This window comes from Arvicanthis niloticus, chromosome 10, assembly GCF_011762505.2.
Source record: "Arvicanthis niloticus isolate mArvNil1 chromosome 10, mArvNil1.pat.X, whole genome shotgun sequence".
Classification (NCBI taxonomy): Eukaryota; Metazoa; Chordata; class Mammalia; order Rodentia; family Muridae; genus Arvicanthis; species Arvicanthis niloticus.
In genome coordinates this window covers 46,144,012-46,170,253 of record NC_047667.1, presented here as the reverse complement: position 1 = coordinate 46,170,253, position 26,242 = coordinate 46,144,012, and the positions used below count along the sequence as shown (strand labels likewise).

Genomic DNA, 26,242 nt, shown 5'->3' with positions numbered 1-26,242 from the left:
AGGTAGACATGGTAAAACAAATTATATGTATTAATGAAACCGTCATTAATAAACAACTTAGTTTCATAGGATCTGTTGTTTATTTCAAAACACACTTTTTAACTTTAAAAAATAATATTGGAGATATACTTATAACATGGAAATTGCATTTTTCTTTGACATTTTGCAATTTTCAATTAAGACCATGATCTATTTCAGCAGTTGAAAAATATAATTACAGTATTAGAAACTGACACATTCTTTGTCAAAGGGGACATAAGTTAAGTGATTAAGCAGCAACGCAATAGACCATAAAGCACAGCTTATTAACACATCTTTCCAGTACAATGTAGCACAAGCAATACAAAGTTGTATTTGCTCAAGCACTTAATTCTGTCACTAGTCTCACAGTCTGTTATATCTTTATGCAGTTATAAGAGAACTAATAACAAACAAGGTAGATTAATATCCCCTAGCACTAGAACCCAATTTATCAGGAGAAAACGTAGTAAGAACAGTTGTTAAAATCTCATTTACCATGTGCCTCATGTGCCTCAAGAGTCACAGGGAGCTATATTTTCAAAGAAACAGATCACAGACTTAGAAAGTGATTATTATAATGAAAAAGACATTGCCAGATCTTTAGAAAGTGCAAACAAAGGCAAAGTCAATTAAAACTGGTGCCATTCAGGGCCTTTCTCCTAAAGCAATAAGTGTAAATATTAATAAGTAAAGCTCTTAAAATACATATTACATTGAGTGCTAAGCATTATTTTAAACACTATACATAAGTTAAACTCGAAATCTCTACCATGTAGATGTTAAGTCATTTGGTATAGGTTGTGCCAAGGATTAAAAATTCAAGGGGTCCAATTTCAGTCTCTACTCTCAGTCATTACTTAAAACTACCATTTTAATGAGAATAAATGGACTGTTCTTCAAAACCATATCCACAGACATGAAAATACACAGAATAAAAAACATCTACTATTATACATATAATAAAAATTAAACCTGAAAAATAAATTAAAGGGGGGAAGGAATGAGATAGCCTTACAGGGTTTTCAATACTAAAAATCAGATAGTATAAGTTAATGACTAATAACACAAACAAAGCAATTAGAAGTCAATGGTAACTCAGGTTTGACAGAGCAACAGAATGAAGCATGATTATTCAGCTATCAAGCATCTATGATTGACTGCTGCTAGCTGATAGAAAACCTTGACATAATGTTTCAGAACACAACAGAAATAATATTGGATGTGCACTAATGCAAACTCAGGCTTCCATAGGAGCCCCTTACCAAATCTAGCCCTGTCTTCTTTTCTGACCCTTTATCTATGTAGTGTGTTTATGTGTGTGCATGAGCATGTGCACTATATGTGTACCATATGCATGCAGATATCCAAGGAAAATATTGGGTCTCTGGAACTAGTTACAGGTGGCTGTGAGCCACCAGATATAGGTGATGGAAACTGAACCCACCATCTCTGCAAAAGTAGCAAGTGTTCTTAACAGCTGAACCATGTCTTTGGTCACTCTAATCCATTTTAAAGAAGGAGTTAGAATAAACTTCTGGGAGGGGGGGCACAGAGATGGAGGAAGGGAGGGGAGGGAGGGAAAGAGAGATAGATAGAATAAACTCAAATAAGATGTGATGACATAATCATTTACTACTGTACAAAGCCCTAATTTTATTTTATTTTATTTATTTATTTATTTTTTTTTTTGGTTTTTTCGAGACAGGGTTTCTCTGTGTAGTCCTGGCTGTCCTGGAACTCACTCTGTAGACCAGGCTGGCCTCGAACTCAGAAATCCACCTGCCTCTGCCTCCCAAGTGCTGGGATTAAAGGCGTGCGCCACCACCTCCCGGCTACAAAGCCCTAATTTTAATACTATGAGGACCTACTATAATGTATCTTGAATGTGCTCTCAAAATTTAATTTAAAAAAATATTCTACTCATATACAGAAAAAAAACCTTCCATTTCAATCTTGCCAAATATATAATTGACTGCCCTACCTAGAAGTAATGGGTAGGTTCAACCTGTGCGTCCTATTAGAAATTTCCTAAACATGTAAGAAGGTATACTCTCTTTAAAATTAAGTAGATGGGATGAGATCATGGCAATTTATACCATGGTGTCTTCTCATCTAGTAGTAATTCTTGGCAATAATTCTACATCAGTATGCACTAGAGCTACCTCATTTGCTTTGCAGAGTGGTTATACAAAATTCAACTGTAGGAAAGTATTTTAATTTAACAAACATTGTATCATTAAAAACCATTTGATTCTGATTTTTTGTTACTGTTACTTTCTTGTCATGTTTTGAGATACGGTCTCATGTAGCACCGTCAGGACTCCTACTCTTCCCAAAGCTAAGATAACAAGCATGTACCACATCTGGCCCTAATATTGATTTCTTTTTCAAAAACTGAATGTGAGACAGGTACTGTCTAACTAGACTAGACTCAAACACAAGGAGATCTTCATGTTTCTGCTTCTAGAGTGGTGGGATTAAGGTGTGCACCAAAATACCTAGCTGATCCTTACTGTTAAACAATGCCTCAACAACATAATATTCTTTTATGAAAAATTTGTCATTTCTCATGTATTTGAGACTATCCTCAAATATTAAGTTCTAGATCTGAAATTTTGCACATTTTAATAAAGTAAAAACCAAACCACTCTCCATTAGGTTACACTATAACCACTTTTTCTTCCTTATTTGTTTGATCTATTATTCCATCAGAATAGATGGGCTCAGTGTCTTTTGTGCTATACCTGATTTCTTATAGTGAATTTCCCATCTCAGTATCACCTGGAACACTTAGTACCACTCTTTCTTTTACCAAGCCATACATTTTTACAGTTTTTTTTTTCAGTTTACTGCCACTCTCCAATCTTTATCTGTCAAAATTCTTGACTATTACAACAACCTTAAAGATGGTTGTTCTAGTAATATAATCTATCAATCTCTCATTCTTCCATGATCCATCCCATAAAGCCATTGGTACTTTCAGTTCTAATGATGTCACTCTTGCCCCTCCCACCTAGAACTCTAACCCTGTCATGGTACTTCTAGACAATTACCTCCTTTTTAAAAGGTGATTGCAGGTTTCCAATAACCCTTGGCTGTCCAAGAACTTGCTCTGTACACTGACTTGAACTCAGAGATCTACAAGCCTGTCTCCTGAGTGATGGGATCAAAGGTGTGTACAACCTAAGCTTTTCTATACCTGAACCTTGCTGTGTTCCAGGCTGACCTTGAATTCAAGTAATCTGCTTAACTCTGACCTTGGGATTAAAGGAATGTATCACCATGTCTGAACCTATGATTTTCATGACTATGCCTGAAGAACTAACCACAGATGTTTCCTCCATTTCTGTATTGTAGTTCTTTCCGGATTAAAAGTCCAAACAAAAACAATAACCAGGTCAAAATAAAGCCTGACATGATATAACTATCCCTTGTTTAATTGCAAATACATGAACAATAAGCTTAGCAGGGTTGGATCTTACCCTGAAGTCACCACTCCCTTAATTCCATGTAATATCCTTGAACACAGGATTAGCTCCATTTTACTTCCTGGTGCTGCTTTAATCTTGGAACCATATATTTTGTATTCTTCCTCTCTAAGCTTGCTACATTTGATCAAAATGTTCTTCATGAGAGTAAATCAGAGGACAAAGTCTATGCAGGACTGTTTTTTGAGACTTCCTTTGTCAATGAAACAAATACAAATCTCTTTACCTTAGTCTCAGGCAGACTCTTTAGACAAGCACAAAAGGCAGCCATATTCTTCACCAAAAGATCACAAGAGTCTCTAGGCCACATACTAAAATTCTTCTCCTCTGAAATCTCCTGAGCCAAGCCCATCAATATCCAATCATCCCCAGTACCAATGTCTTCCATACTTCTACTAGTAGGGCCCAATAAGCCCCACTTAAAGTATTCCACTGCTTTACAAAGTCCCCAGATCTGTTGGAGGCCGACTTTTAGCAGAAAGCGGCTATCAGCTTTGCAGCCATCTTGAGCCATATACCCTGACGTGAGACTTGGATTACAATAGCCTACAACAGCTAAGCACACTCCGATAATCTTGGTTTAGATACCTTGGGTGTGTGAGATTAAAGGTGTGTGAGATTAAAGGTGTGTAACTTAAGAGTTCGACTTAGAAGTGTAGAGATCAGATGTAGAGACAAGACCTAAGGACATGATTAAAGGCGTGACCAAAAGTCTGTCTTAGAAGTGAGACATATAAAAGGCTAGAGGCAGACAGAGAAAGCAACAGATTACTTGACATTAGGTAGAAGACACTTGGCCCTAGTCAGAACAATTAGGACAGTACAGGAGAACAATTTGGAGGAACAGAGAAGGAGAACAATTTGGAGGAAGAGAGAATCAGACACTTCAGAGAGTACAACTTGGAGTACAACTTGGAGTAGGAATTAAGCATTAGGTAGCAGGAACTTGGAAGAGAACTTGGAAGAAGTAACTTGGAACTTGGAGGCACTAGGGACTAGGAACTAGGGACTAGGAACTCAGGACTTGAGACACTTAGAGGAAGAGAGACTGAAGAATAAACGGGATTGAAACACACTCTGTCTGGACTCCATTCTTAGAGTCTGTCCTCACTCTCTTGCTGAACCCTGACCTGCAGACCGGAGAGGCAGCTTGAGCCGGGATACAGTGGCCGCCAAACGTGGGGTAGCCCGGGCCTCAACATTTTACTCGGGCCGTGACATTTTTGGCCGCCCGAACGTGGGGCTAATGCGGCTCCCAACACAGATCCACATTTCTCCAAACAAAAACACAATCAGGCTTATCACAGCAATTATTTCAGTCCTTATTGGACTGAACATCTAAAACCGTAAGCCATTGCCAATTAAATGTTTGCCTTTATAAGAGTTGCCTTAGTCATGGTGTCTCTTCATAAAAATCCTAACCAAGACATCTACTAAGTAAATTTTAAAACTCACAAGCATTCTTCAATAAACCATACCTTACAATTTTACCGTGGATGAACATTGGTGACCATAAAAAACAATCTTTGTAAACCAATACTATAAAAACGAAGTTTAATTCCAGTAGTTTTAGCTACGACTTGAACAGCACACAGTATAAACATTAAATTAAAACTCTAAAACATTTACTATGAAGTGCCAGTTAGAGAAGACAGTAACAGGGCCATAAAGAACCTAAAGAATGGACAATGTTGTATTGTTTACCAGTGTCTCACTTGAAACTTTAGTCCCTAGGTCCTGATGTGAGCAACAGAGCACCATAAAAGTTCAATAAAGGCTGGAGCTCAAATCTAAGTTCTGTCCATAGTACAGTGTGTTGATCCTAGCCAAGTCACACTTTTCCTTACTTCAACTTCCTCTCCTATAAAATAGGATTAACCACAGTATCTTAACCTAAAGGTATGAGTTAGAAAGTGCAAGTAAAACAGTCATAATTATCTTTTTAAAAAAAAAAAAGGGTAATGTTTAATTAGTTGTAGTAATTAAACCAGCAAGTGATTAATTTACTAGTGACTGATTTTACATCAATGAATCACATAAATATAATCATTTACCTTTCATGAGTTCACAAAAGCTGCATACAACATATTTTTTAACTTGAGTAAACCAGAAGCCAAATGCTAAAACCAATTAATTACATGATGTAAAGTAGTTAATAGTTCTGAGCATAAAACTATAGCAGCAATTTTCAACCTGTGGGTTGTAACCCTTTGAGGGCGGAATGACATTACAGAAGTCACCTAAGACCATCAGAAAACACAGACATTTACATTAAGATTCATAACAATAGCTAAATTACAGATATGAAGTAGCAAAGAAAAAATAATAATTGTATGGTTGAGGTCACCACAACATGCATTAAAGGGTCATGATATTAGGAAGGTCGACCACCACTGTAGTATATACAGGAATGTGAAATTCAAATCGCAAATTCATGAAGCAAGTAGCAGCACTACACATTGAGTTAGTTTAAAAGATGTAATTTCAAGCCAATCCTCTCTGGTGGCAGAGAAAACAACATGTAAAATGTGGTGTAACTACTATATTTAAGAAAAAAGTAGAAAGTGTTTTTCCATAATTTGTTGTTATTAAGACCATATAATAATTAGGAGAATGAATCTGGACAAGCCATCCAATTCTAACCTTGTCAACTATATAACAGTAGAGATGGCACAAACAAATGCTGCCACCTTGTGGACTAATAGATATGGTATTAAATCCACACAAGAAAAGAAAAGGGAAGATTTACTTGGTTTAGTATTTTTCTTTTCAGAAACTCTAGTTTCAGTGCAATAAGGTAATCAACATGACACAGATCTCACATAGTTTTATGGTAATAATAATTTGTTCTATCCAACATTGTTTTAGTGGTTTTTAACCCTTAAGAAATCAAAGGTTAGAATGAATTACCAACATCCTTCAAAGTATAAAAAGGAGTCACCAGAATGAAAGTTTCAAAGCTCCTTTTTCCTTTCTTGCTACCTATTAGTCTTTATTTGTTCTGCTGGTATAACAAACCTAAAAGCTTGGAAATATTTCACTAAGAAATTTTAATTCAATATAATTGGGAAAAATAACAAAGGCGAAACATACCAATTAAGTACATCTATTTAATTTGTAAAATTTTAATTTAAAATATTTAAATGTAATTCATCTTACTTTGAATGCCTACTGAAAATAGGCTAAATGTAATACAGCCTGGTGGTTTTACAATGTCCATTATTTTAAGAAATAGAAAATTGCATATAGTGGGAAGTTTTTGTGTTTGTAAGCACAGGCACATGTGTGTACAAGAATGTATCCATATGCAGAAATCAGAGGACAACTTTGGATGCCATTCCTCAAGTACTGTCTACCTTTCTTTTGCCAACATGGCAGTAAGTTCCAAGATCTGTCTCAATAGCACCAGCATAACAAGCAAACACTACTATGCCTGGCCTTTATTTCACATAGGTTCTGGGTGTTCTGCTTTTAAGGCAAGCAATCATTAGCTGTTTTATACCACCAGCCACAAAATACGTTTCAAAAATGCATTCTGTCAGCCTCTGCTTTATATATTTTTAGTTAGACTAACTACAGCTATCTCTCAAATTAATAGTTTTTATTAGTGTATACTAATTGTATAAACTATACAGTGAACTTTGGTCATATTCTTATATTCCATGGAAAGGTTTACTGGAAAATCAAACATTAATATTCAGAAGAAAACATACTAATTCTATAGACTTGCAAAACTGAAGGAAGGACGTAAAGAGCACCTTCCATCATTACACCCAGACATCAGATATACCATATAAAGAGAAACTGTAGCCTTCCATCAAATGGATACTACTGAGCATTCCAACTTGCTAGGTCCTAGTAACTGGAAGGTAATGTAGCTTTCAAATCCCAAGTCTCAAAGACATGTTATAGTTGCTTCTCAAATTTAGTAAGTTACCTTATACTTTAATAAAAGAATGAACAGTAAGAACAGTGCCAAACACTTACCTAGAAACTATGCTGGAACCATTATAGAGATCACTAGCATAAGACAATGTGGCCAATGGTCTTACTGAGTTGTATCGAGTAAACTTGGACAAGCATTCTTGAAATTCATCTAACTGGCTTGCAGTTCTACTGTCATCTGTATCAGAAAAAAATAAAATTAAATAAATGAATGTCACCATAAAGGAAGCAAAGAAAAATATCTTTATAGTAAAAGATTATTTGTAAACAAAAATTATTTTTGAAGATTTTAAAAAAGAGTAAGTAGTATGCTCAAATTCATTAGGTGATATTTTAGCTTTAATAAAAATGGCCTAGGAATTCACTGAAACATCTATGTATTCCAATAAAACATAAAGGCAATCTCCACTAATTTTAGCACTGATTTCTGGGGAAAATAAAACAGTAAGAAACCTTCTAATGAACTTAAATCATTTATTAAAACCATACTCCAACAATCAACACTGAAAGTAACTGCTGAAGGAAGAGTTACATGTGATTAAATATTTGTTAGTTTAACAAACGTTGTTTATAGGGATATATACTTACTCTACATTTATGATCAAAGCAAAATTATTTAACACATATTAGGTCAGTTTAATTCCTATTCTCAGCCATAGGTACAAAACTGTAATGTGTAAATTAGTGATGCTCAAAGACAACAATAATGATTATCACACAAGATTCCTTTGAGTTGACTATAGTTAAGCCATCTGAGATTTAAATCATAACATTAACGTTCCAAGTAACTGTCACTTTATCTATTCTTTAATACAGAGGTATGCTTGCAGTAAAACACAAATAAAATATTCAGTTTGAAAATCTGCATTTTAAACATTTCCCCAAGAACTGAAAAGACAAAACAAAAATAAACAAAAAAACTACAGCATACAATTATTTACATTAGCACCCTAAAAGATTAAATTTTAAAATTATTTATTTTAATGTATCTTCTATAAGTTCCTTATTTTCTCATCCACATGTACACTGCATTTTCAACATCAACTTTTTGTGATTCCACTTAAACATATTATCTGAAGAAATGGTAGGCATAATGAAATTAAATGCAAAAAGAACTAGATGACACAAACCATTTTTTAAAATATCTGGAAACTTACTTAGTATGATAAAATCTATCTTACACTACTAATAAAAAGTTATTTGAAGAAATTAAATTCTGTCAGCTACATCATAAATGCTACAGATTTAAGCAGTCCATATCTATTTAGCAAACTGGATTAAAGGGGTCGGAGTTAGTGGTGTTTTTATTCTAAGAACAATAAATAATGACCTAACCAGCAAGCAATATCACAACTGAGATAAGACCCTATTCCACAAAAATTACACTGAGAAAGTTCAATAGAATATAAGTAAAATGTAGGTTACAGGGGCAGGAAGCCAACAAAACCAACTACAACAGTGTGTGGATATGATAACTGCGTATCTTCATTTATAATCCTATTACTAAGAGCTATTTAATATAGTAAGTACTGCATGACAAGTCCTTTACTGGTTCAGAAAAAAATTTAATGTTAATCTATCCTTAAACATTTTGTCTTCAGTTCCTAGGTACATAATCACAGATATTTATGACTGCTGAAGACCATTTGTTTCTAGTGTAAAGGTACTCCTAGCTATCACAAGCTGATTAATATAAATATACAATATTTTATGAGGAAAAAAACAAGGGTGGAGATGGCTCAAATATTAAAAGTATTTTCTATAAATGATCTGGGTTCAGTTCCCAGGATCCACATGGTGGTTTACAACCATCTAAAATCCAGTTATAGAGGATCTGTTATCCTCTTCTAACCTCTATAGGTACCAGGCACACATGTAATACAGATAGACATGAACCAAAACATGTAAAACATTTTCACACATGTAAAACAAAACAAGTCTACAAAAAAAGTAGTTATTTCAGTATCTAAATGTATACCAGTTGTCATTCCTATATCTGGTTATAAAGAAGGCTTGGATTTTGTTGGTTCAGCTGTTTGATGATCAATATCTGTATACACCTGTTGGCATAACACCTCTCCATCTTAATTACAGGTTAGTTTAGAGAAGTGTTTTCAATACTTCTTTTCTTCATGAGTTTTCATTACATCCTTTTAAAATTATAATTAAGAAGTCAAGATATTAATTTTCTAATAAGCATCTATCATTTTTTACAACTGCAAAGCCAGGGAAAGGTGGAAAATGATAAAGTGCAATCAACACTGTATGAACATCACTGGATAAGGTTAGGATTCCTGTCCAAAAAAACTCATATTCAGTAGTACAGTTATGGGAAGCCAATGTACAAATCCAGCACAACTTAAGATTTGTAAAAACCTGAGATAACATGCTTATAAGCACGATATAGAAATTAAATATTGATCTAATTTGCCTTCTGGTGTGAACTTACTAGTCTCCTCTCTTGTAAATCTGCATCTTCCAGAGCAAATTATCCAGTATCCTCTCTGAATGTCTTTGTTGCCAGTGACATAAGGATGATTCTCTGTCAAGCCCTGTGTCATTTCTACTTTAAAGAAACTACTCAACATCTACCCTATAGTGTGCTCAACATCAAAATAACAAGTAATATTTAAAGGAATCAACAGGAATTCCCTAACTATTAAAATAAGAAAGCAAACTACTATTGATTTAACCACACCTCACTGAAGTCTATATTCACAAACTATTATAGACATTCGATAAAAAACTTAAGCCCTTGGCAGTGAAAATGCAACATTTTCATCCATAAAAAAGGCTCATCATTAACCTCAAATCAAATATGCTTAAGACAAATTTTAACATTTTCCTGAGAGAGAAGAGAGAAGAGAGGAGAAGAGAGGGAGAGAGGGAGAGAGGGAAGGACGGAGGGAGGGTGGGGGGAGAGAGAGAGAGAGAAAGAGAGAGAGAGAGAGGGAGAGAGAGAGAGAGAGAGTGTGTGTGTGTGTGTGTGTGTGGTGTCTAGGCTAGCCACCAACTTATGAGTAGTAAAGGATAACCTTCTAATCTTACTGACTCTACTCTCATATACTTGCATATTAGGCAAGCATACCATGCTTATTTTTCCTTTTTTTAATATCAGATCAGCAGGATCAAATCCTGCTGATAGACAAGCACACTACCAATAGAGCCACATACTCAACCTACATAAATTAATGTTTTTTCTCCATCACCAATTATGAGGCAAATTTATAAAAAAAAAAAGGTGTAAACAGAATATACACACACACATACATACACACACAGACACACACACACAGAGTTTATACAATATAAAGATACTCATTCATTTAGGAGGAAATTAAGACTCAGTTTTTAATAAGCAATATGCTACCAGACAAATTTCTCCTTGATGGTTTTCATTTACAACATATATACTACTAATGAAATTAGTATGGTGTTTATACACTTCACCTATAACTATTAAATGTTTGATGGTTTGTGTTTAAGGGTGTGTGTGTGTGTGTGTGTGTGTGTGTGTGTGTGTGTGTGTGCCACGTGTGTGCAGGTGCTCAACAGAGGCCAGAAGAAGGACTCAGACCCTGTAATGCTAGAGTTACACAGTCTACTGTCGTGAGTGTTGGAAACTGAACTAAAAGAAAACAGTAAGCCATCTATATAACTCTCATCTATAATTCTTTGAACACATTGAGGTTTGCTACTAATATCCAACCTTCACAGATAAGATGTTGAGAAAGGTTGACCAACAGTTTTATTACTTCTCTAAAATTTAAAATATCTCATGCTAGCATGGTCATGTGGCCCTATGGTATTCATTCCATTTTGAATGTTTCTAATTATTTTTTAATTTATAGTAATCTGGCTTAAATACAATCTTTCTAAGTCCCCACTGAGAACATCCACTTATGTCTTTTCATTTTCACTTTGGCCTAGATTTTTCACTCAGTTATATCAATTGCATATTTATATAGCACATCATTAGCAGCTACCTGTTGCTTTTGCCTATAGATTTACAACATCCCCTTTATGATAATTAAGACTCAATTCTTCCATCAGCACTAAGAATGATTCTTAAAACGTATTAATGTTGAATTGGAGCTAACTGAATGGAACTTGCTGTTGCTAGCTACACAGTCATGGTTATTTCACAAGCTTATTTTATATAGCTTGCTCTAGAAAGAAAAATTCTGGAATGAGGAATAGGGATACAAGTACAAAACAGCACCTTCAAGATATCTGGAAGCCTATACACTACTGATAAGATATCTGGAAGCCTATACACTACTGATAAGACTTCTAAACACACACGCTTTGCTTTGCAATTAGAACTTTCCATAAATCTAGCACATGAACCTGAAAATACAGCTGAAGGATGATTTTCAGACATTTTAAAGAAGAATCCTGAACATGTACCTGAGATACGAGACATCCTTGTAGAAAAATAACACTGCTCTAAGTCTTCAAAATGAGCAGTGAGTCGCTTTCGTCTTGATGCTAATGTGCTGTTATACCAAGGCTGTTTCTTTGTCTAAGATGATAAGAAAAGACACTTATAACTCAGCACGATTCACACTCTTATACAGAATAGCCAAGTGCTTAATTATGTACTTCTAAATGAACAATATATTAGAAATGACTATAAATGGTGAAAACTACAATTCTCAAATCATATTTTCCAATTTTTCTTTTCAAGTAAAAACAGGGGGAGAATCTGCAAACAGTGATGTAAAGGCCATGCAGGCCTTCTGAAGTGCTTGCCTAGATCCCCAACACCACATAAAACTGGGAGTGGTGATGGAGACCTGTAAACTCAGTACTCAGAGATGGCAGAGGCAGGAGATCAGTTGTATAACCAAGTCAACCTGTATAGTCAACCTATACAAGGTTGACTTGGTTATACAAGTTTAGGGGCCATTCTGGGCTGGCTACAGGAGAACTTGTGTCCAAAAGGTTAAAAAACAGAGACAAGAAAAAACAAAACAAAAATCCTTGAAGTAACCTAATTTTAATTACATGGGCTGGAAGATGAAGAGATGAAATGGGAAAGATCCATCAGCTAAAGAATCTACGATATATATATATATTATATATATATATATATATATATATATATATATATATAATATATATTTTTTCTAGACCTTAGTGTGCTTTAAAAACAATCAATTCAAATCCTTATAGTGATTTTATAGGCACTACAACAACCACCTATCCAGAAATAATTATTTTTTCTATATCTACTCCTCTATACCAAAGTTTCTGAACTCACCTCTCTAGACCTCTTCAATAATACCATAAAAATTAATCTTTATTATTGATTCTGGACCCTGGCACACACACTGTTTTAGTATTCTGTGATAAGACAGGAAGTACGCATGAAGCACTTTACAAGTCCATGTACTTAAATAAAGCTCTGAGTTAGCTGCTGTTCTCATGAGACACAGAGGTAACAATTCATTAGGAAGCAACGAAGAAGAGGGAAAGTGGTAAATATAAACTTCCTGCCTAAGGATAGGGAAAATAGCTGAGTTGGTAAGGGCATGCCATGCAAACGTGGTGATTTATGTTTGAACCCTAAAACCTGCTTTAAAAAGCTGGGCAATAGTGGAACACACTTGTTATCCAACCAACCAGGAAGAAGGAGGTGGACTGGGCTTCACTGGCCAGCCAGACTAACCTAGTCACTAGCTCCAGGCCACTGAGAGAGCTTGCCTCAAAACAGAAAACAAAAAAGTTAGAGGGTCCGACTTCATGCTTTTGCCACTATACCTTCCATGACAGAATAGACTATAAATTCAAAATAGAAGGGTGGAGGGGGTAGAAAACAAACTCTTCTTTCCTTAGGTTGCTTTCATTAGCTACTTTGACAAAACAAACAAAAAATAATAATGATCCCATTTGCCAGCCTTCTCCTTTATCAGAGGCAGAAAAAGCCTCCAAATTACTTATCTAACAACAAAAGTGGTCAGCCCTATAATTCTGTGCATATGAGTAACATTATGCAGACTGAAGAAGCTGTATTTATACATTTAGGAATGAATAAAGAAAATGAGGCCATGAATTTGAGAGAGCAACGAAGGTTCATGGGAAGAGTTATAAAGGGAGAAAAAAGAAAATTATGGAATTATATTTTAATTTAAAAATTTATTAAAATAGAAAATATCTTCAACATAACTGGGGGCATCTGTGGAAATAAAGTCTTACATTGTACAGGAGATGTTTAGGAGGGAAAGGGGGAGAGCAAATAAAAAAGCACAGGATAAAAGGGAGGCAGAGATAGGAGGAAATAAATCCAGGAAGAACACAGACATTAAAAGCTAGGAAAATTGTCAGAATAAAAGTCACCAGTTGGTCAAACACCAAGAAAGAAAGCCACTCTGGCTTTCTTTCATTGCTGTCTGATAAACTATCACAAGACTACCAGAAACACAATACGAATAAAGCCCATCAAATTATACAACAAAAATTATTTACTGGAGAGGAGGAGGATACAGCCCTAGCAGCTGCCTGTCTAGTCTTGGGTTAATGACATTCTTGTTATTTAGCCTTGAGTCAAAGACAATAATTTCAGAACAAATTAGATAACCCATCTAAAAATTCCTATCTTCCCTTCTTGGTCCGTAATTTACTATGGTATACAATGCTCTTTTCTAAAGTATAAATCATCTTTGTTGGCAAAACCAATCAGAACATGTCTTTATTCATTTACAAGAAAAATCTCTAGGATACATACAAAACTATTTGAGTAGGAAAACCTATCAAGATGACAAGATTTAAAAGATAATTTAGCAAAAGTTATGTAAAACCTCTCTATTAGAGACATAATATATTGGAGCTTTTTAATAACTACATCTTAGTCCATGATCTCAAATTAATTTTTAAATTTTTAAAAGTAAAAATTCAGTATTTAAATACCACTTAGCAATAAACATGCAAAATCATGAGTAAAATCTATTTAACTCCATTTCATAAAAATATGAGCTCTCCCTAGAAAAATATGAGTTCTCCCTAGAATAGTTTCTAAAGTAAAGGCAGTTCCAATACAAATATCAGGAGGTAGATTCTTCCATTTTGGGGGACAGTGGGTGGGTAGCAGGTAAGGTCTTGATAAGTGAACATGGCTGGCTTCATACACACAGTTCTCGGCTTTAGCTTCCAAGGTGCTAAAATCTGAGGCAGGAGACTGCTACAATTTTAGGGGTGGGGCGAGGGTAAGTTGCAGTCAAGGAGCAAATCCAGGGCTTCAAACATAGCAGTTAACACTAAACAATATACCTGACTCTCCCCAACCCCTAGGGCTTCTTTATGGATCTAAATAGGATAATACCAAAGCTCAAAGAATAAAACAAATTGGAAAGCTTTACCAAACACTGAAGAACAAAAGGTACGACAATGAAGAACCACAAGGGAGCTAGAGGTGGAGCCCTATGAGAATTAAGATGTACCTTAAAAAGATACCCTAACAAATAAATTACACCCTGCAGAAGTCCAGTGTCCTAAGAAACTAGCAGTTCACAGGAATTGGAAAGATAATACAACAAATAAACTTAACAGTGATTCTGAGCCAGTTCTGGACCATTAGCTAGTTTTTTGGCTCTGTTTTCATTTCTTTTCCTATACAGGTCATTACCAGGAACTGTGGTTCATGCTTGTAATCCTAGTAGTTAGGAAGCTGAAGCTAGAACTGCTCTGAATCTGAGGCCAGACTGACCTGTAACTGAGTTTCATGACAGCCTGAATAATAGTTCTTAGACACAAACATGCGCGCGCACACACACACACACACACACACACACACACACACACACACACGGTGGGGGAGAGAGAGAGGGAGAGAAGAAGAGAGGGAGGGAGGGAGGGAGGGAGGGAGGGAGGGAAAAAAGGAGGGAAGGAGGAAGGGAAGCAGGGAGGGAGTGGGAAAGGGAGATACACAAATACACCAACAGGCAGGCAGGCAGGCTGGCAGGCAGGCACACATGAACACACCAAGAAAATGACTACTGAAATTTAAGTTTTAAAATATAAGTTCCTCTGGCTTTTAATGATAATTTCTTATTTTTCCTCATTATACAGAAGCTATCAAAATTTCTAAAACAAAACCAACCGATAATTATAAAAATTCAGAAGTATAATAAACCTATATTATATAAAAGTCATATATTTCTGGCTTTTCTTAATCATGTTAGCATTTTAAACTTTTACTTCCCCTATTAGATTGTTCTTTTAATAGTGTAACAATTTACTCTTTAACTGTAGTATAACATTCTTAATTATTTTACTATGGCTGGACATGTTTATGTTCCAGAATTTACTAGAATACAAACCTATTTTCAAAAGTTTTATTTTTCTTATTATTTATGTTTCTGTGAGAGTACATACCATTATCTATTAAGGCCAGAAAAGGGCACTAGAACCCCTACAACTGAAGGGACAAGCAGCTGTGAGCCACCAATGCTGGGAACTGAAATCGGGGCCTCTGAAGAGCAGCAAGTGTTCCTAATTGCTGAGCCTTCTCTATGGCCCTCGTGTTTCATCTTTATGCAGTATTTCAAATGACTTCTTAGAAAGGGTTCCTATGTGTGTAATTTTCAAATCAAATGCTCCTAGAAGTTACCATATGTATATAGAAGACTACCAACTCAATCTCTCCATTCTCTGTCTACCCTTGCAGCTTCCACTGTCATAATACTCTATAACACAATTCCTGTGCTTGAGCAATGATAGTTATTAACAAACCTCTTGTGCTGACAATGGTGTAAATGTATACCGTAGGTAATTGTGTACAGTAAGTAATATTAAATAATGAGAATATAAAACAGAATTCCTGGGGAGGGGCACACTTAATTTTGAAGACTTATTGCTTATACTTTTATGATATGCAAAGTTGAAATTTAGCAAATTTGAAGTCAAAATTATCTTGGGCTATTTTTATTTAAGCTGTTTAATAAGCATTTAGTTCTCACCCACTGTATCTTGCTTAGAACACTTTCCACTGTCATGTATACCTTTAGAATGCATAACCTTACCAGATAGTTTGCTTTCCCCAAGCTCAAAGCTAAGACACTTACAATACAGCATGTGAAACCTATTTGCAGAGGTTTTCTAGATTTGCTGTAACTGATCTAATGTCTTATTTATGTTATTTAGTACATGTATTAGTTTCTGACATTCTTTTGTTCAGTGACATAAAAAGTTTGTGTAACTGCTTCCTCAGAAGAACATTTTATCCACAAACCATGGTCATTCATATTTGGCACAGAATAAAATTTCCCTTATTCTAAGAATTGTCTCATAATTGGGTTTGGTGGCTCATGCCTTTAATCCAAGCACTTGGAAAGCAACGGCAAGTGGGTCTGTGAGTTTGAGGCTGCCTGGTCTTCATGAACAAACCAGAGCAAAATAGAGAGACCCTGTCTCAAGACCAACAAAAAAATAAATAAAAACCTTTTTCATGCTGCTATAGCATTAAACATTTCTGCTCTTGGATTATGCCCTTTGTCTAGCACACACTTGTTATTTTGGAATGTGTTATTATATGTACAATAAGCTCACGGTAAGATGGTATGCTGTAAAGCAGCAGCATCCATCTTGTTTTATAGTGGCACTTGGGCAGTGACGACCTACAACATTGAGATCTGTGTAAATAGACTTGTTATACTGTTACACAGTCAATGATGAGATTCTCAGAATATGCCCTCATGTGTAAATCATTCATGTAAGTTTCTCAGTCCGAATTCTCTTTGATCTCAGTAAGAACTACTGGAGGAATTCTTTGGTACCATGTCTCAGTCCAAATTTTCTTATTTAGAAAATTCAGAATCATGTCAGATGACATGAACATGAACATTTTTATCCCTTTAACCACTTAGCAAACTTTTTAACCCTATCTGGAGTCTGCATTTAAAAAGTTATCAGTACCACAGTTGTCTCTTCTTTTTCTTAACATCTTACAGCAAGTAAGATTTTTATACACCATACTCAAGATGTTTCACAGCATGGGTTAAGATTTTGTTTCTGGTCCTTTATTGTATGTTGAGTTATTTTATCATTTCAACTTAAACAATTATGTACGTGATCTAGAAGCTTTTAGCAAGCAGTAAATACCAGACACGTTTCTATCAAATGTTTCCTAGTTATTTCAACATATTTCTTTGCACCACTTTCTAAACTCCTTTAGTGCAGGTTATCAATGATATTTTCATTATTTTGCTCCTTTGGTAACAGCTTGCTTTTATATTGAGTAGGTGAATACTGTCTTCATATTAACCTCTGAATCATCCATTTTATCAAAGAATTTCAAATTCAATTGATAACATATCTGTATACTTAAAAAATTACTATGGGGATGTTTTAGTAAGAACCAGTTAAATTAATAATTAAGGCCATTAATCTATCCAAATAGTTCTACAATTACTTCAGTTATTTCAATATTATATTCATTTTTAAAATTTACATTTAAGACTGCTACTTTTATTAATGTTCATCTGTGTTAACATAATTTATCCTGAATTGTGATAACATTAATTTGTCATATATGGGCCCTTCTATGAAAACCTATCTTTTTATACTTATATAATATTGTAGACTCCTTAGGAAAATGCTTAGAGAATTTTTTAAATCTATTAATAAAAACATTGACTGCTATGAATTTCTAGTGCAGTCTCTCTTCCATACTATTTTAAATATAGTGCTTATACTAGCAAGTATCCTTTTGTGCTTTGGGGGTATTTTTATATAGAACTACTTTATGATTCAGAGTATTCACAGAAATCTATTTCTTGTTGCAAATTACAACAGTATATTCTAGCTAACATTCTAATCATGGAGTGCAGATGGCATGATATATTCTGTTTTAGAATCAATTCATTTTGCTAATCTTCCCAAAGACAAAAATAAATGAAATGGATATCCTTTTAATGAAGAATACCAAGTACACCAAAGAAATTCCATGCCCTTACACTTATAAAACCAGAGCAAACCACCTTTTTTGTATCAATTTTAATTTTGTTTCATATACTGTTAGAAATCTCTAATAGGATTTACTCCTCAATATCTGCCCTGTCTCCTAACAGGTGTGAAAGCTGGATTCTGCTACGAAATGCACAAGAATTGAGCCTGCACAATTACTCTACACACAGCAACTCAGAAATCAGTCCATTCTTTTCATTTATCATGAAACATTTTCTCGTTATCATTTGTAGAAACAGTACTGAAGGCAGCAAGTAGGGCTTTGAAACCAAAGCTCCAGATACTGACATGGAGCTTTGAGATTTGGTGTTTGACCTGCTGAGTTTAGTCCTGCTTTGGTCCACTCTTTCCTCACTAGGTCTCATTGTTCCCTAATGCAATGGAAATGTTTATTCTATGCCACTGTATATAAGAAGTATATTATGAGGGCTTTGGTTTATGTTTCAATTTTATAAGGAGTCAGAGTTGAACAGACTGACTCTATAGTCTCAGAAGAGATTTCAGACTTTTGAACAGTCTTGAGGGCTTTAAAGACTATGGGAAGAGGTAGAATGTGTGATTTGGATGAGAAATATCCCCTATATCTTCATATATCTGAACATTTGGGTCCCCAGTTTGTGATTGTGTTTGAGAAGGTTTGGAACAATTAGAAGCTGTGGCTTTGCTAGAACATGGATGTCACTGGTATTGTGTTTTATAGCTGGGGTCCACTTCCTTGGGACAGATCAAAGATGATCTCTATGCTTCCTGACAAGCTATCTCCACCATGATTAACTTTACCCGACCCCACCACCACCCCGGAATTGTAAGCTAAAATAAATCCTGTTTTCCTCACCTTTGTTTTTTTTCATTATTTTTTTTTTTTTTTTTTTTTTTTTTTTTTTTTTTTTTTTTTAATTTTCTTAGTAACAGAAAAGTAAACCAAAAAGCAATAGGACTCTTTTGTGGTTGAGCGCTTGGATGATACTAATGCAACACCTCAGGAAACCAGAAGTCTCTTTGACTATTCACCAGTAAATGATACATAAAATGAAAAAACATCATAAAATTCTCAACTTTTAAAAGGAGTTGCATCCTAATAAATTATAAACTCAAAATACTGTAAATAAAAAATGTATTTAATACTTCTCACCTAATAAGCAGCAAAATTTGTCAAAACAATCCACTAGAGTACTTGCTACCAACTAACTGAAAGGGAACTATGGTCTGTTGTTGTTGCCCAACATCACAGGAGACTACTGTACAATACAGATGGCTAGCCCAGAAAAAGGTCACAGCTCAAGATTCAAAGTATGGTTTCAACCGACTCTGCACTCCTTTTACAGATTTTAAAATGGCTATCATCAAAAAGAGAGACAGCTACTTTTACTCATTTTCTTCTTCCACCAGACTTTGTTTTAACCTTTTCCCTAGTTTTGAGAATTTAACAGAAAATCCAAAACAATACTACATAGTTTAATGAAAAGCTTCTCTTTTTATTCTATATAAACTTTCCACATACCTCTAACCACAGACAAAGATATGTATAATTACACTGACAAAAGAAAGAGTTGGCTTAGTAAGAATGTCAAAAACAATCTATAAGAGTAAGGCTCACATAAAATATGTAGGAGCATGCAAGAATATTGAGTTTTACTCTGAATCAGAACATAACTGTTTTGTGGGATATTTATAATAAATTTTACCTATATGAGAAGTAGAGCTGGAGTATAATATAATAGCTAAGTGGTTAAGTGCTTGAGTTAGCATGCAAGATGCTCTAGATTCAATATCTAGCACCTCAAAGCAAGCAAACAAAATGCTAGAAAGGGAACAAAGAAGTCTGTAGCGAATTAAAATAAAGTTGTAGGAAAGGCAGCGGCTACTCATACTACTTTAGATGGTATGCAAAGCAGCAGTCATTCATATTACTTAGGATATGATGTGCTTGTTATTTTGTATAGTCTGCAAAGCAGTCATGGTTTCTTATGTGTTTAAAAATTACTGAATAATGTATTTTGTTTGTCTGACTTTATCAAAGCCATGGACTGGCCTTGTATGAATGTTATTCTGTGAAATTATCTTCAAAGGAAAGTGTCAAAGCCATGCTATAAATGCTATACTAGCTAATTTCCAGATCAGTATTGGCCTTTCTTGCTCAAGTTATTATACACTTTGAGGCTTTAAAATTTTTCCTAACATATCCTATTATATACTGCAAAAAATACTCAAATCATGTTTTACTATCTATAGAAAGATATAAGCCACTCTATCAATTTTGATAACAAAAGTTTATAATAAAGTTGTTTTTTAAAGGTTAAAGTGTTAGAGAAGTTTAGCAGCAGAACACCTGCCTACCAGGCACACAGCCCTGGATTCAAGCTCCAGAAATACAAAAATAAAACAACTACTACAACAAAAGGTTTAACAAAACAGGCAAGTGCAAGCATGCAAATTCATATATCAGATATACCAAGTAATTTCAAAACTACAAAATAGATAATCGTTTAAGAACTCAGGAGTATAAATCACAAAAGCTCAATGTTTCAAAAGCTCTGCATTTACTAATGATAACTTTTGAGACAGGGTTTCTCTGTGTAGCCCTGGCTGTCCTGGAACTCACTCTGTAGACCAGGCTGACCTCAAACTCAGAATTCCGCCTGCCTCTGCCTCCCAAGTGCTGGGATTAAAGGCGTGTGCCACCACTGCCCAGATTTTTAATATAAAGTAAATATATAAAAAAAAAATGACCATTAAAAATACTTTAATATTTTTTCTCTACATGTGCTAAGCTTAAATAGCATACTATCTATACCTTAAACACCTAGGAGAAAAGGGGTAAAAGAATGTAATAGATAAAGGAATTCTTTGGAACAATCTTACTGCTTTTCCATGAATCTGAAAGTATTTGATTGTAAATAGTTTTGATTTGGGGAACCATTTGCTTACTTGTTTGTTTTTAGTATTTTTTTTTAAGTACATAGCAGAACTCAAAGAATAAAGTTGGTAAGTATCATCAATCCCCCAATCAAAGCTGGAAAGAGTAAAAGTTAAGAGAATCATACAATTAACTGGAAGAAGTGAGGCTAGTGTTTATTTTATTTAAGTCTCTAGTCCATGAAATAATAAGAAATGATTAATGCTTTAATATAATGATATGTAATTAATCAATAATTATACCTTTCATATCTCTGAGACAAACAATGCCTGACAGTATTTTCTCCCTCTTAAGGTCTGATATTAATCACCAAGGTAAAAACACTTTTTAAAAATTCCTGCCATTGAAAAGCAAATAGAATTCTGTTATGTACAAGAAACAAAGAATATTTTAATAAACTAATCTATTATCTTACAATGCAGATGATTATACTCACAGCTAATACATACTGCTAAATGTATCCCTTACCTGAGAAGTCCCACTGAAACCTGGAGGTTGACTGTATTCTGTAGAATCAATAATGCTACTGCAAAATGAAGAATACAATTTCAGTATTTAAATTATTTTAGTAACAGTTGATCTAAAATGTATCACTTATAATCCAAACATTTATAATTATAAGTAAACATCTAATGCCAATCATTTAATCAAACATCAAAGGACCATAAACATTTACTTCTCGTGGCTCCTCAAACCTACACATCAAGAAAGGCTATCAAATGGGAATAATCATGAAGTCAGTGAGCACATCGATTTATTTCTGTCTCCAAATAGGTTAGTAAGGTTTCAAACTTTAAAAAAAAGAGGACTTACAATATTGGGGTAAACAGCATGCACTCAATGGGCTATAGTTAACAGACTCTGTTATGGCACTCAGTAGCCATGTGCTCTTGGGACAATTACCTTATAATTACTCTAGCACTGAAATAGCCTAAAGGTTATGGGAGATACTTTTAGAGGACAAATTTTTAATTAACCAACAAATAAATTCACTCTGAGCAGGTGATTCTTATCCGAGCAGCAGTTTCTTTATGAAAAGATGACATTGTACAGAGATGTGAAAGTGAAATGTAACATTATATACAATGCTAAAATACAGTACAGATCTAATGACAATCATTTCATCAGACATCAAAGGACCATGAACATTTACTCCTCCCAACTCCTCAAACATACACATCGTGAAAGGTTCTATGTGTTCAATCACATAGCCAAGAACCTTTACTGACATTATAAAGAACTTTTTGGGACTCCTGATAGTGGATAAGCAATCATGTAGTTCAATCAACACTAAACAAACTCAACAGACCTGTAGTTATAGACACACACATGTAGAACTATAATAATTTGAGAGTAAGGGAGCTTGTGGGAGGAGCTGGAGGAAGAGTACATGATGGGAGTTGGAAGTTGGACATTTAATAGAGAAATTATATAATTATATTTTAATTAAAATAAAACAAACTCAAATAAACCTATAAGGTCTTGTGGTTGTTTTCTTCTGATGAAATACAATTACAGTGTGCATCCCCTACAATTGTGTATTTGGGTAGGGAGTGGAGGGGGGATCACATGATATTTTCAGTTTCTTCATACAATACTAACAGCTGAGAAATAAGTGAAAGTCTGCATTAAAATGTTTCCTTTACTAATGAAACTATTCCTACCATTTGTACAGTCTTAGTAAAATTACATAGGTGTGTGGCTGAGGAGACGAGTCAGTGTGCAAAGTATCTGCTGCTATGCACCTACAACACACATAACCACAATCCCACATCCCTCCACAAACAGGTGGTACCTACATTTTGACATAAACATAATTAGTGCTACTCCTAAAATGTGATGTCACCAACTCAATACATGGATTTTTAGTAGCCATCTCTCAAAGCTGTCTTCAAAAAGTGACTGACATTAATTTGTAAAGTGCATGTAATAAATAGGCATTTTCTATTGTTAAAAAATAATACACAACTTTATATAAAATAGAAAAGTATTTAGACACCTTTACCCACTCCTCCCAAATAATGAAATATATAAACACACTTTAAAAACTTCAACACTGAATATCTGAGTTACTTTCGAACAAATCTGTAATCCAGATATTACACATTATAAATAATGCTTATATACTTTCTAAAGTAATATCTCTACCACCCCACCTCCAGACCTGTTTTTCAGTCTTTGGGAGCTCTATCATATAAGATAATTATACTAGATAATAAGGATTCAAAATCCTGTTTTTTAAGCAGAAGTCTTGCCTGTCAACCAACAAGGACTGAAATATTCAGATTTCAGAATTTTAATAGACCATGAGAACATTCATAGCAAGAATCAAAAACTATTTTATAAGGCCTAAAAGATAGCTGCTCAAGAAAAAGTAAGAGTGGTTGATGTTCGTTAGGGTATAAAAGTGAGTTTGAATTCCCAGAATCCACATAAAAATCCACCTGTGGTCTCATGTACCTATATTCCCAGTACCTGGAAAGATGCGGGGAAATGATGGCACATTCCAGATTCAGTGAAAGATTGTGACTCAAGAGAATTAGGTTGAAATTGATTTCAGCATGACACCTGTGATGGTTTGTATATGCTTGGGCCAGGGAGTGGCACATTTAAGAGGTGTGTGACCTTGTTAGAGTGGGTGTGTCACTGTGGGTGTGGACTTTAATACCTTCAATCCTAGCTACCTAGAAGCCAGTCTTCTCCTAGCAGCCTTCAGATAAGGATGTAGAACTCTCAGCTCCTCCTGCACCATGCCTGCCTGAATACTGCCATGTTCCTGCCTTAATGATAATGGACTGAACCTCTGAGCCTGAAAGCCAGCGCCAAGTAAATGTTCTCCTTATAAGGGGTGCCCTGGTCATGGCGTCTGTTCACAGCAGTAAAATCCTAACTAAGACAGCCACCCCTATATCATCCTCTGACCTTCATGCATGGTACTCTCATCTGTGCATAGATATCTACATCACACAGACACACATACATTTTATAAAAATTCTGAAATAACTGCAAATAAAAATACTCATTATCATTTCAGAGGAAAATGCGTTATATACATTAAAATTATTGGAGTCAAAAATTCTATTCATTCTGTACTTTAAGCAAAATTATTAATTTACTAAGACAAATTATTTCCCATCCCAAGACAGCATAATCATGGGAATAGGGTCTGGGGGTTTATCATATTCACAACTATAACACAGATCTTCACTGTGTTTTATGCCTAGCTGGTATAATCCAAATTTAGGATAAATGACTTACAGTAAACTCTTCAAGTATTCAAAAGAAAGAAAATTAAAGTTTTAAGAACAATTTTAATAACTTGTACTTTTATTACCTATCAATGTTATTAATGATGAGTAATAAGCAGGTAATGAAAAAGTATTCTCTATACTCATTTACAATTCAGTGTCTTCTCATGCCTACGGCATCAATTCAACCTCTCTCCAAGGCATAAAGTAAAGTAATTCATCTCTAGTGCTTGCTATAAAAAGTACCTGGCTAGTTTTTATAATCTCTACTCCAAATAATCAGTAAAAAACATTAAAATACATCAAGTGAATGTGTTCGATTACTAAGCCCAGTCTATTGGAGATTCTTGTTCAAGGTCTGCTCCTTCATTCTATTCTATTTCCTTGTTGCTTTGTTTGGGACATTTTGTTTTGTTTTGTTTGGTGAGACACAGGGTCTCACCATGCAGCCCTCCCTGGCTGGCCTTAATCATGGAGATCCATCTGCCTCTGCCTCCTCAGCAGTGACAGTAAAGGTGTGTGTCATGATGCCTAGTTTATGCTAATAACTACCTTCCCCATTGTCACCAACAAAGTCATAAATCAAGCTCTCATTCTTCTTTCATAAGTTTTCTAACTTTTTTCCCTACTTCCAAATATGAAGCCAGGAATGACATGTGTCTTCTCTCTCTTCCACATGGATATTGAAGACATTTTAAAATTCAAAGCAGACCCAATAGTTTTCCAACATGTTTTAGCTTCATTCCACTAGTTATCTCTTTAGAAAAGCTCAACTACCTAAAACAGGATGTTCTTGTAAACATCTAGCCTGCTAATCTGTTCTTCTGAAGGCTCCAGATTTATGTTATGTACTCCTCTGACAGTTAAGACAACTAGGAGCTCTCCATAAAGGCACAAGCTTTATCAAGATTCAGCATACACAAAAAACTGCCTAATCTCTCATGAGAGGCATTTAACAAATAAACAAATGTAATTTTAAAGATTCATAAAATCTAATAGACTAATATTATAATAGTTAAACAATGCTTTCTGTTAAATTGAGTAACATGAAATTGGGAATGGATTACCGGTTTATTATTGAAATGTTTGTGATACTGAACTATTTCCCTGTATTCAGTCATAGATAGATAGATAGATAGATAGACAGACAGATAGATAGATAGATAAAATTAAATTAAAAAAAAAAAAAGAACAAAAAAACCAGCCCTGTTGTTAAGGACACCAAACATCAGAAGTGAATGACAGGCTTAAAGGTAACAGATCTAGTCTTTAGGAGTGTTTTTTTAAAAAAATTAAGAAACAGGTAAATTACTAGCTAAAGCTAGCTGTTGCTCTTATTTGAACATCTTAAGCATAAAACGCCAAAGTCCAAAATTTAGATAGCACTTATTTCGTGAAATAAATTTTATAGCTAATGGTATCTTGTATTCTATAAATAGTCAAATGAAGATATTTCTAAAATCTAGGGAGCTAGTTGGGGTAAGAGATATAGAATTATTCTATATATAATATAATGCCTGCTGTAATGATAGTAGGATTTAATGATTTATAGGACGAAGCTTAATTATTTTTGGAAACAAGATCTCATGGCCTTGAAGTGGCTGTGTAACCAAGGGTGATTCTGAACTCCTACTCCTCAAGCTTCCGTCTCCCAAGCT

The 26,242-nt window shown here is 34.7% G+C and overlaps 1 protein-coding gene across 5 annotated transcripts in view; it reads right to left on the bottom strand.

Moving 5' to 3' along the window:
- Positions 1–26,242, bottom strand: part of Cop1 (COP1 E3 ubiquitin ligase) — a 104,712-nt gene that overhangs the window by 41,057 nt on the left and 37,413 nt on the right. For all 5 annotated transcript variants that reach the window (XM_034513169.2, XM_034513170.2, XM_076941442.1 and 2 more), the window contains 3 exons: positions 21,805–21,862; positions 11,865–11,979; positions 7,497–7,632 (listed from right to left, as the gene is read on the bottom strand). In XM_034513169.2, the coding sequence (XP_034369060.1) occupies positions 7,497–7,632; positions 11,865–11,979; positions 21,805–21,862 (309 nt within the window). The remainder of the gene's footprint in view (positions 1–7,496; positions 7,633–11,864; positions 11,980–21,804; positions 21,863–26,242) is intronic.